The following is a 12,531-nucleotide window of genomic DNA, read 5'->3' on the forward strand; positions in this document are numbered from 1 at the left end:
TCTTGCATATGTTTGCTTTCGTTTAATGAATAACTTTCAAATTAATACTTGTTATAAAAATGGTATTATCTTTCAATAACTCAAGTATCTTCCAAATTTTTAGAATTCTTTAAATATTAAAATTAAAGATTCCATTTTATAAATCTGTACCAGCCATTTTTAAGCCATTTCTCAACCACAATACTTCTTTCTCATCAAATAAAAATATATACAAAAAGCTGGGGGAGAAAAACTGAAAATTGCTCCCATTACCCCAACCCACAAATCAAGTTGTGACCTTAGGGAGCTGTCTGAAGAATATTCATCTAACTTTATATACAATATAGTTCTACCTTGATGCCTGTCCATCTAATTTATCTTTACAATATGGAGAACAACTACAAATCAAGAATTGTACCAGGTTCAATTTTTAAAACTACATATTTTAAGATTAATAGATCACAATGAGCCAGACAAGTAATCGAGGACCATCACTCTATCGCTTCTTTCCATTCTTTTTAGTCTGGCCATCTTTTAACCGTTTATTCTCTTTGTGTACTGGGAGTCAAGCCAATTCTATTATATTATCCTCAGCTTGCCTCTTTCTCCTAGATGCTTATTATTAAGACCATAAAACTACCTTATTTGTAACTGATAATTCAAAAACTGATTCAACCTCATGCCAAAAAAAAAAAACCAAAACAGAGGCTGACAAGGGGAACTTCAGCTGGGTGTACAGTCAGGCTAATAGCCCAGGTCTATCACAGCCTCCTCCTCTTTTGCTTACTGGCAGGCCCATTCCAGGTGTAGTAATATGTGGGACAGTCTATGTGAGTAATGTGGCAGAGGCAAGAGGTCCCAGATCTAGATACAATGGTTTTTCTGGGAAGTGTGGGCAGAACTAAATAGAAAAGCATCACTCAGTGAAAGATATTCTGAATTTAACCAAACACATGCATGCACTCAACTCACAAAATAAAAATTAGAGGTGACAGTGTTCGTAATCTCAGGCTTCAAGCATTGCTACCAGAAATGAAAAGCCATTTGAAATCAATGACATATGCAATAAAGAAAAGATTTTCCAAATAAATCTTTCCGACTTGTGGTCAAACCATAACTCACTCATATATTAGATAACCTTTTGCTTTGTAATAATGATTTTAATTCATAAAGTCTTATAAACCAATGTAAATATGTGAGCAATCCCTCATGCTGCTATGACTTCAAGGGAACTTATAAAAATTAAGAAAAAATTCTAAAATTGTGTTCCACATAGCAAATCTTTCACTTTAACCTGGCTCAACAGCACTGATTCAAAGTATATAAAAAGAAAAAAGGGGGATGGACTAACAAAAGAATGGTCCAAAGTAGCACTGTTATTGGCTTATAATAACTTGGGCTCTGAAGTCAGAAGGACCACAGTTCAAATCTCAGCTGTGTGAACAATGACAAATTACTTAATCTCTTTGTGCCTAAGAGTCACCCTGTAAAACAGAGATATTATCTACCTCTTGGGTGCTACCAGGATTAAGAAAAAAATGCATGCAAAAATATTAAAAAGATACTTGACACAGAAAAATGCTCCAAATAATTAACAGTAACTACTTCTATATGTAACTATATCAATATTGTTAATAAAAGTTTTTTCAAAATAAAACTATTTTCCCACATGTAACAAAACATAAAATATAAAAACTATCCCGCTTTTTAAGAATGAGTCAAAGGAGGAAAATTATATATGTATAAGGATGTTCATTATCCTTGCCTCCTCCAACAATAAAATAAGTAACTACATATCAAGCAACAAATGACTGGTTAAGAAAATGATGGTACATACATATGGCATAATACTATGTGACTGTGTGTGTGGTGTGGTGCCCTTAAGTGAACCAGGTGTTCACCAAAGGGCAAACAATGATTACCTCTAGAGAGTGAGCTTTTGGGCAACTTTTTAAAAAAATTTTTCTTTGAATTTTACAATGAACATGTATCATTTCAATAAAAACTGAATAATTGCTCTTCTCATCTAAAAGGCCTCTCTTTTCATTCAATTAAACAAATATTTACAGAGTACCAATAGTATATAAGATACTATGTTAAGAAATGTAGGAAATAAAAAACAAGACAACCAGTATATATCTTTTAGGACCTCTCAATTCAGTGAGATAAACAGACATTTATATAAGTAATTTACAAATTAAGACAAATTTGACAAGATCTGTAACACAGGTACAAACACAGAATGAAAGCAAGCAAGCTGATAAGGAATATGGATATGTTGAAAAAAGAAGGTAGAACGTAAGGATAGATATGATTAACAATAGAAAAAGATGGCAAGAATTAGACACTCTAAAGAAAAGTTCAGAATGTGCTCGAGAGAGCAATTTGACAAAGCTAGGAGGTAGGATCCTACCCTGCAGGGTAGAGTTTAGGTTTGAGAAAGGGCTAGAAACGTAGGCAGGAAACTGACTGTACATGGCCTTGAATGCCAGGCTGCGGAATCAGGCATTTATACATTCAATCATTTATTTATTTATTCACTCACACATGCATAAATTCATTTATTCATACATGCACGCCAGTTTTCAATGATAGTGGTGGCGGGCGTTGAAGGAGGCCATCACATGCCCATTTTAGAAAGACCCACTATCAGAAGGGTCTTGTCAAGTATGATCAAAGATGTTTGAGATAAAGTGAAGGTCAAAGCCATTGTCGTCGTCATGATTATTACATAAAATATTATACTTATTTCTTCATTCAATAGAAGCCTTTACATTATTGTCACAAATCCTGATCAAAGAAATGATTCCTCTAAAAATTACTACGTTCACATACACAATGAGAAAAGCCATAAAAATAAGTATTTTTTACCAAGTCTTTTTGTCCATTGATACTTGCACAACCATGAACCGATAAATGTTTAGAATTCGTTTACACATATCTGTGTGCTCATCCAGAAGATTTTTTATCTCATTTGCAGGTTCAAGAAGAAATATGTTTGAGGAGTTTATAATAAACACCTAAGATAAAAGAAATCATAAGCGATTCATTACAGAATTTCAATGGCAAATTTCTTACTCAAAGGTAAAAAAAAGTCTCGGGGAGATGGTAAAGCTCAAGTGGTAGAGTGTATACTTAGCATGCATGAAGTCCTGGGTTCAATCCCCAGTACTTCCTCTAAGAATAAATAAATAAGTAAACCTAACTACTTCCCTGACCAAAAAATAAACAAATAAAAATACAAAGGTAAAAAAACTCAAAATGCTGATCACTAGGTCACCTATAACAAAGCAAAAAGCATTAGACTATAGGTTAATTTTAACCCTGCTTCTACCACCAGCTTGGTATCTGAAATTTAAGCTCATTAAATCTATTTTTGTTTATCTAGACAAATATGAAGTTAATAGGAGACACCCAAAGAAAATAAACCAAATGAAGAATAGCATTTTTTAAACTGAGAGCTTTAATATAATAATCTGGTTGTTGCCATAAAATGAAAAGAACATAAAAAATAAAAATAGTTTAGGATAAAAGATGATACCTAAATCAAAAAGAATTTTCTGAATAAGGTGTTCAAAACCATCTATCCTCTATTTCCATGTTTATTGGCTATACGTTCATATCTGTTTTGGTAATAACAGACTGCATAAATAGCTTGTATATTACAGAACTACTAACGCAGATCAATCGATATGTATCTTTAATTAAGTTTATTATAATCAAATCATTAATTGTATTTTGTTACTGAGGACAAAGCTGTTATAATGGTGACAAAGTATGTGCAAAGGTTCTCAAAGACACTTTGGACGAACAGATCATTACATCTATTGTGACCCAGGACATTTATATCTTCTATACCCATAATTACCCATAATTGTGATTTAAATCCTCTGGCTAACCTTTGTAACAAAATACAGTTTGTAAAATCATGTAAGAAAAAGAACATTAAGCTAAATTTAAAATCAAGAAAAGCGCTGTCTCTGTAATTCTAGCAACACTGAAGAAGAAAAGTGAGAGGCACAAACAACAACAGAAATAAGGACATACCTGCATAGCCAGTGGAGAATTTTAAAATGCTAATTCAGTGGATAACTTTATACCAATAAAAAAGAAAATTTAATAAAATGGATTACTTTGTAAACAAAACATAAATTGCCAAAAATGACTCAAGAAGAAATAGATGTATACACCAATACATAAAAGAAAGTGAACTGGTAATCAAGGTATCCCTGATCCATCCCTACACACCAAGCCTAGACTGCTTTACAGGCGAAGTTTTGCCCAACCTTCCTAGAAGATGATCTCTATTTTACACAAGCTGTTTCAGAGACTAAAAAAGGAAGAAAAACTACCCAATTTATTTTTTTATAAAACTATAATCCAGTTATCGAAAACAGACAAGGACTATATAAGAAAAATAAGAGACCAGTATCACTTATGAACATGGACACAAAAATCTTGAAAAATAGTAGCAAATCAAACTGAGCAAAATATATACTTTATGACCAAACAGTATTTGCCCCAGAAATTTAAGGATGACTTGACACTGAGAAAAGTCTTAATAATATAACATACTCGATCAGTAGATTAAAATGGAAATAAGCAGATCATCACAATGTATACAGAAAAAGCATTTAACACTTACTCATTATTTTTTTAATTTAACAAACTAAGAAAAAAGGTAAAATTCCTTAATCTGAAAAAGAATATTTACCAAGAACTACAGCAAATGTTATAACAGCAACTGAACCTGAAAAGATCTGCCTGAACCTGAGAAATGTGGAAGTAGTGCAAAAAGCCAAGAACAAAGCAAGGGTACTCACTATCACCTTATTGTACTGGGGAACCTAGTAAGCAAAGGAAATGGCAGGGAATAGAGGATGAATACAAAGATGAATGAATTGATAAAGAAAAGGCAAAACTCAATTATGTAGCAACCTAGAAGAAAAACATTACAAACAAAAATAATAGCAAGTTTAAAGGACCTGAGTAAGAGCAGGCCTAGTGTATCTGAGGAACAACAAGGATAGAATGAAATGAGGAAGGGGAAAAGCAATGGGAGTTGATGCTGAGAAACAACCAGAGTATATGAAGCACAGCTTCTCATATTGTCAGTGTAGAGGGAACAGGTTTTTCCCCCAATCTTCTGCAGACCAATCCTATTGTAAAATACAATTAAAAATGAACAGGAAAAAGGAAATGAAAAAAGACATGCAAAATACAAACCCAAACTTTTCATCAGAATCAAGAGATATTAAATGACTTCGTTTCTCAACTCTCACTCTCTATTTTGTAATTACTTTGTGGGCCAGCACTAGTCTGTGGACCACACTCTGAGGAGCAATGATGTAGAGCCTTGATAGATCATTAGGAAGAATGCTTAATGATAATGAAAAGGGGAGTTGGAGCAGAAAAATGACATGATCTGACTTATATTTTACAGGGTCCCTCTGGCTATGATGAAAATATACCAGGATGATAGGTGGGCAAGACCACATGCAATTAAAAGTTTATTGCATTAGAAGTTTATTACATGTCATTATGCATTTGTCAAAACCCACAGAATGTACATCAAAAGTGAACCCTAATGTAAACTATAGACTTTGGTTGATAATAATGTGCCCCTGTTGGTTCATTGATTGTACCAAATATGTCACACTGATGAGGTATGCTGAGGGTACAGAAGTATGTATGTGTGAGTGGGGAAGGCTATGTGCGAACTCTCTATTTTCTGCTCAATTCTGTTGTGAACCTGAAACTGCTCTAAAAGAATAAAGTCTATTAAAAAAAAAAGAAGCTTATTGAAATAATTCAGATGAAAGATTATGGAAGCTTGAACAGAAAAGGCAGTGTGAGTGCTGAAGAGTAGTCAGATTCTACATACATTCTGAAAGTTGACAGGATTTGTCATCAAATTTGGTGTGAGATATAAAAGAAATATAGAAAACAAGATGGCCTGAGCAACTGGAAAACAAAGCTGCCAATAAATGAAATGATGAAAACTGCACGAAGAGCACATTTGTTGAATAAGATGAGAAACCAAGTTTTAGACATGTCAAGTTTGAGAAGTCCATTAGAAACCCAAGTGAAAATGCCAACTTGGCAATTTGAGTATGAGTTCAGGCCTCTTAAGAGTTTCAGACAAGAGGTCTCAGTCCATAGATAAAATGTACACGATGCAGCATACAGATGACACTTAAAGCCCTATAAATGGATGAGGTCAACAAGAGAATAAGTTAAAGCAGAAAAGAGAACCAAGAACTGATTCCTGGGCACTACAACATGAAAAGTTCAGAAATACATGGAAAAAAAAATCCGTTAAAAAAAAAAATCTGAGACGTGGCCAGTGAGTCAGGAGAAAAACAGGAGGGTATGCTATTCTGAAGGCCAAGTGAAGAAGGGTTTCAATAGGAAGGGAACGATCTACTCTGTAAAATGCTCCTGATAATTTTAGTAAAATTAGGATTGAAAAACACCTATCTGATTTAACACCGGAGAGGTCACATGTGGCCTTGAAAACATGATTTGGTGGGGGGTTATAGCTCAGTGGTAGAGAGCATGCCTAGCATGCATGAGGCCCTCGGTTCAATCCTCAGTACCTCCATTAAAAATTATTTTTAAAAATAGTATAATTTTTTAAATGTATAAAAATAATGGACTACAAATCAATAAAAGACATCCAACAGAATAACAGAAAAAGCATTTTAATAGGCAATTCATAGATGAGGAAAGATGCTCACTTTCAGTAGTGATGAAAGAAAAGAAAATTAAAACAGAGAAACACAGACTAAAAAAAAAAAAGAGATAACATTTCACATACATTAGGAGGAACAAAAATTAAAATCTGACCATACAAGTAATGAGGAAGATACAAGGAAATGAGAACTCACAAACACCACTGGAGGGAATGTAAATAATTATAACCATACTGAAGAACAATTTGGCAATAACAGCAAAGTAAAGCTGATAATGTACAAATGCTCCAACCAAGTAATTCCACTTCTATGTATATATCCTAGGGAAATTCTGCCACACGTGTCCCAAAACACAAATATAAGAATGTCAATGTAGCATTATTTGGAATACTGAGAAATTAGAAACAATCTAAAAAACCATCAAGAGAAAAATGAATAAATAAAATGTGAAATAACCATAAATTATAATACCACAAAATAGTTTAAAATGAATGAACTGTGACTATATATCAACAACAAATCTCAAAAATATAATGGTTAATGCAAAAAGTTAAGTTGCAGATGACAGTACACCATGACATAATTTCTATAAATTTTAAGATCGTCTAGAATAATAATATGTAATGTTTATCAATACATATATTATGAAGTGAAAGTTAAGGAAAAGACAAAATTAATATGGTATAACGATAACTGATAAATACGGCTGTTGAGTTTATAATATTTCAGTAATTACAATGAAATACTGAACTATGTACTTGAAATATTTAATAATTATTTTATTTTTAAAAATAAACAAAAAGGGATCTACCTGCAGAACTGCCTGGGCACCAGCTCGTATGTTTTGTTCTGTGGTTTCTTCAGAAGCATTATGAAGTACATCTTGGTAGGTGCCATTTTTTGCCCAAGTAGAATTTCGACCATGATCAGCAATATTGGTTCCATTTTCCTGAAGCAAAATATTTTCAAAAATATATATATATTTTTTTCAATGTCTCTCACATCTTTGTAGAAGTTATTCACACTGTGTGGCTCCTTTCTCATTTGTTACCTGCTCTTTCTTTTGTATTATACTACTTTCTCCCTGAAGCCTTCCTTGGGCAGACTTAGGTATTCCCTATTTCACACTATAGGACCATAGCAATAATACTGTTTTAAAATAATTACTTTGTATTCTTGTCTTCTTGCTAAACCAGTTATGTGAATGATGTCTTTTCATGTTTATCTCTCTAACACTGGTTCTCAATGTGGGCATTACGTATTTTAAGAAAGCACTCTGAAATTTGTGAGTGTTTTGTTGCCACACAAATTGAAACTACTACTGGGATTTAATGGGATAAGCAAGGTAGCACCAAACATACTACAAGGTGCATGACAGTCTGCACAGACACAAACTGTCCTGTATTTCACATGACTGTTGAATGTCTAACAGATACTATGTGAATAAGAAATCCATTTATAATTAATTATCTGAGTCTATAACTTAACTTTATTTTATAATTAACACTAAATTTTAAATGACATATATATATATATACTGAATGTATCAGAAATATAAATCAATGGTTATATCTTTTGTTTTCTGGCTTATGCCATCAACAAGAAATCAGATCTCTAATGGCAACACTGGTGAAGTATTTGAGTAACCAAGAGAACACACCTATACAATATACCTACATCACCCTACATTTGTAGCTTCTTTCCTTCCTGCCTTTTTCCCTTCTTCAGTTTGTTTCTTTAATTATATATGTAGACAGATTTATTATCTACCATTTCAATTTAAGGATAATAAATGACACAGGATAGGCTCAGTATTGAGCTATCAATTCATGACAAAAAAACTAGAGGAAAACAAATTATTTTGACTGATAGCTTTATTTTCTAGCTTGATGCAAAATTGGACATTTTTATTGGTGTGTAACAAATAAAACTGTGAATGTTATTTTATAATTGACATGGTTAATTTTATTTACTTCAATTATATTTCTTAGTTACATTTTCTCCCTTCCACAAGTAGGGGAGCATGCCATTATACATATATATCATATATACAAATTTATACATACATACTGATTCATTGAATCCCTATAGAACGTTGCCTGTTCATTCATATGTTAATATGATAAAATCCACTGATGAAGTTAAATTAACCAGCAAGGTGATTATCAAATCGCTCCCATCTGGATTTAGTAAGATATATGTCAGTGTCAGACTGCGACTTTTTGATGAGAACCTGACTAATGATGAGGGTTAAACCAAAAGCCAGAATATTCTGAATCCTTTCTTACAAATTTTGCACTAGAGCTGACTGCAGAATAAAAAGCTTTCTGACCTGTTAAGTGCTGGTCTGTGGTAAGAAATACTGAAGTTTTCTCACAGAGGAGAAAGGATGAGATAAGAGAGAATAGAAGTGAAATTTGGGTCCATGGTTCCATTTCTCCCTGAAGTCTAAATGCGTAAGACAGGCAAGGGAACTGTAGTTTGGTAATCACTCTAAGATGTATTTACTACAACACCCATTTTGATCTAGTACCACAGTTTTTAATATTATACCTTTTATAACAGCATCTAGTTTTGATCTAAACAATGACTTAAAGAATCAGAATACAACCTCTTTTAAAGTTGTAACACCAAAGAGCTTTGAGATAGGGTACTGAGGTAACTGTTACATTATGTAAATTGCAAAATACAGTTGACCCTTGAACAACACCAGGGTCAGGATCCCAATGTTCTGAGCAGTCGAAAATCTGCGTATAACTTAGAGTCGGCCCTCGGTATCCACGGTTCCTCTGTATCCCTGACTTCTCTGTATCTGCAGATTCAACCAACTGTGGACTGTGTGGTACTACAGTATTATAAAAATCCTTGTATAAATGGACCCAGACAGTTCAAAATCATGTTGTTCAAGAGTCAACTGTATACTGAAAGGTAGCTTTACCTTCCCATTTATCACAATACTGTGAAAAATCTATTCTATTAAATTTATACTAAAATACCTAAGTCTTATCATTTACCTCTTCTCTCTTTTCTCCCTCTTCCATCGAAGTATCATGGTCTGTGACATCGTCAATGCACGGTAAGTCTGAAGAAGAGGTTACAATTTCTTCAGGCTCTTGCATGAACAAAGGTTTTTCCTCTTGCTGGATCCATTCTTGATACACTTTTACCACTTTTCTCATAGCTGCTGCTTCACAAATTGGTAATAAAAATGCCTAGTGAAAAAAAAGAATAGAGAAAATGACACCTTTTATTTTGCCACAAACCATTAACATACACATTTCTAAGTTGTTACAAAATGTGAGACATAAATGATTCTTAAAGAGTTAAGGTCAACCAATTCGTTGTCAGAAAAAACTTCTGTCTCCAAATAATGTGTAAATACATTGAGGTAGAAATACTTTTGGTAGGTAGACACTGATTTCCAGTACAAGGAGCAAAGATTTGTTTCAATTGGACTATCTATCTCAAATGAACATATTCCTTGTAACTCCTAAAAGCTTAATATAAATACAACTTTTCATAATAAATCACATTTTTAAAAGTTATATTATTGGGTTTTTTTTTAAGATTACCACTGAAATAAATTTTAATCAGAAGATTTTAATTTAAAAATTATGCCTAAGAAGTCATAAAATACCATACAACAAGGGAATTTTGCTTTTCTAAGCATATTTCAAAACAGTTATAGCCTTCTTTCATTTTACATATACATATATATCCAAAGTTACATATGTTAAATAATAAGGCAAAATACTTAGAAAATGAAAAAGAATATCTTAGTTATTCTTTCCTTGAGGTACTTTCAGGGCTGCCTTAAGTTTTAACAAAAAGTAAACATTTTCCTCATCACAAAAGTACTACACTGCCACAGAAAACAATTTTTTTATACAACTCACACTTGTACAAATAAAGCAATAAAAAGACTCATACTCTCACTACCCAAAGTCTTTTGTTTGCACGTTGTTTGTGTTAACATTTTCACTGTACTTTTTATTTACAAATAGAAATGGAATTAAATTGACTTTAACTTTTCTTTTTACAACTACTAATTAATTTCACTCTCAAAATCACACACTTTATCTAAAATCTGCTACTCTCTAGTCTAACCAGTAGGTATATTTAATAATAATCTTGGGTTCAAATGACCTTATTATATCTGAGTGAAACTAGCCAAGAAAATCAGCTTCTTGAGATAAAGATGAAAAGTTCTTATAATAATAACAACAGAGTATTTAATGTTGGCTGGTAACCCTTTTACTTATTTTGCTATTGCTGATTCCCTAGCAAACTACATTACCTGCTACTTTCCTCCATCTAACAAACCCATTCCAAAGTTTTCATTCTCATATTCCAGCAGCTTAATGGTCAATGACATAATTTTGATCATCCCTGCCTGTTCTAAGACTATTTTACAGTTAAAGCAACAGCTCAGCATTCCTTAAAAAAGTTCAAATAAATTTTAAAAAGACTCACATAATCTCAAAAAAGTTCTATTCTCAGATACTGAAAAATTAACTTAAAAATTAGCATAGGAATTCTGTTTTTTTCTGCTTATTTTTGCTATGAATTAAAAACTGCTCTAAAAATAAAGTTTATTAATTTTAAAAATATTAGATCGAGAGCTAAGATATTCATTATTGTATAAACTGTCACCCTATATCCCAAGTGGCTAGATGAACGTATTCAAGACCAGAGTATATCACATTCATCCTACCACCCCCCAAATCTGATTTTGTCTACACACTAAATAAGGATCTTGAGGAAAGACTGGTATCAGTCATGGCTAAAAATCTGACACATAAAAAATACAGGGGGAGGTGGTGGTGGCAGGGTGATCAATCAGTGTAAAATAATTATGTTTAATATTAATATATAAAATATAAGTAATGAACCAGAAACAATAAAATTAACCAAGCAGACTGGCCAACTTCCAGAAACAGTTATAATTAAAAAGAAATTATCCAGAATGTAGCATAGAGAGACAAAGAGATTGAAAATATAAATGAGAGATTAGTAGACATATAAAGTGGGAAGGTCTAACATATATCTTTGTCAGAGTTCTAGAAAAGCAATAAAAAAATGGAAAGAGGCAATATTTAAAGAGATAATGGCTGGAAATTTTCCAGAACTGTCAAATTATATTAATTCATAAAGACAGTATGCCCAAGTATCCCCTGAAGAATAAATAAAAGGATATCTAGACCTGGATGTACCACAGTAAAATACAAAATGCTAAATATTTTAAAAAAGATATTAAAAAGGGCCAGAGGAAAGATAAACGACCTATTAAGCACTAGGAGTTCAACTGCTGGTTGATATCTCAACAGCGACAATGTAAAACAGAAAACAGTGGGAAAGTATCCAAGTATCTGAAATGTACTAGGTGAAAATAACTGTCAATCTAGAATTTCATGTCTAGTGGAAAAAATATTTCAAGAATGTGTGAAAAATAAAGACATTTCAGAGCAAAAACTTATAAATGTTTGACACCAATGGACATCCACTAAAGTAAATTCTAAATGATGAACTTCAAGCAGAGGAAAGTAATTCTAAATGGAGCTCTGAAAAGGAAGAAATTACAATCAAAAGAAGTGATGAATGTAACTACATGGAAATCAATATTGAATGCACAGAATAACAATACTGGAATTAAAACACAAACATGAAAAATAGAACTGGATTATTTGACAAAAATAATATGTAAGTTGGGAGGAGAAATTAGAGTAACAAGGTTCTACGATCCCCCTATTAATTAGGAAGAGGTAAAAAATAACAACTTTAGATTTGGAAAGTGAAGTATGTAAGTTAAAATTTATATAGTAATCACTAAAGGAAAAGGACTGAAGTACAACTTTCA

The 12,531-nt window shown here is 32.5% G+C and overlaps 1 protein-coding gene across 9 annotated transcripts in view; it reads right to left on the bottom strand.

The window, feature by feature from the left end:
* Positions 1–12,531, bottom strand: part of RALGAPA1 (Ral GTPase activating protein catalytic subunit alpha 1) — a 204,608-nt gene that overhangs the window by 136,031 nt on the left and 56,046 nt on the right. For all 9 annotated transcript variants that reach the window (XM_032481878.1, XM_032481880.1, XM_032481881.1 and 6 more), the window contains exons 11-13: positions 9,689–9,886; positions 7,486–7,623; positions 2,851–2,999 (exon numbers count right to left, since the gene is read on the bottom strand). In XM_032481878.1, coding sequence (XP_032337769.1) covers positions 2,851–2,999; positions 7,486–7,623; positions 9,689–9,886 — 485 coding nt within the window. The remainder of the gene's footprint in view (positions 1–2,850; positions 3,000–7,485; positions 7,624–9,688; positions 9,887–12,531) is intronic.

The sequence above is a fragment of the Camelus ferus genome, chromosome 6 (genome assembly GCF_009834535.1).
Source record: "Camelus ferus isolate YT-003-E chromosome 6, BCGSAC_Cfer_1.0, whole genome shotgun sequence".
Classification (NCBI taxonomy): domain Eukaryota; kingdom Metazoa; phylum Chordata; class Mammalia; order Artiodactyla; family Camelidae; genus Camelus; species Camelus ferus.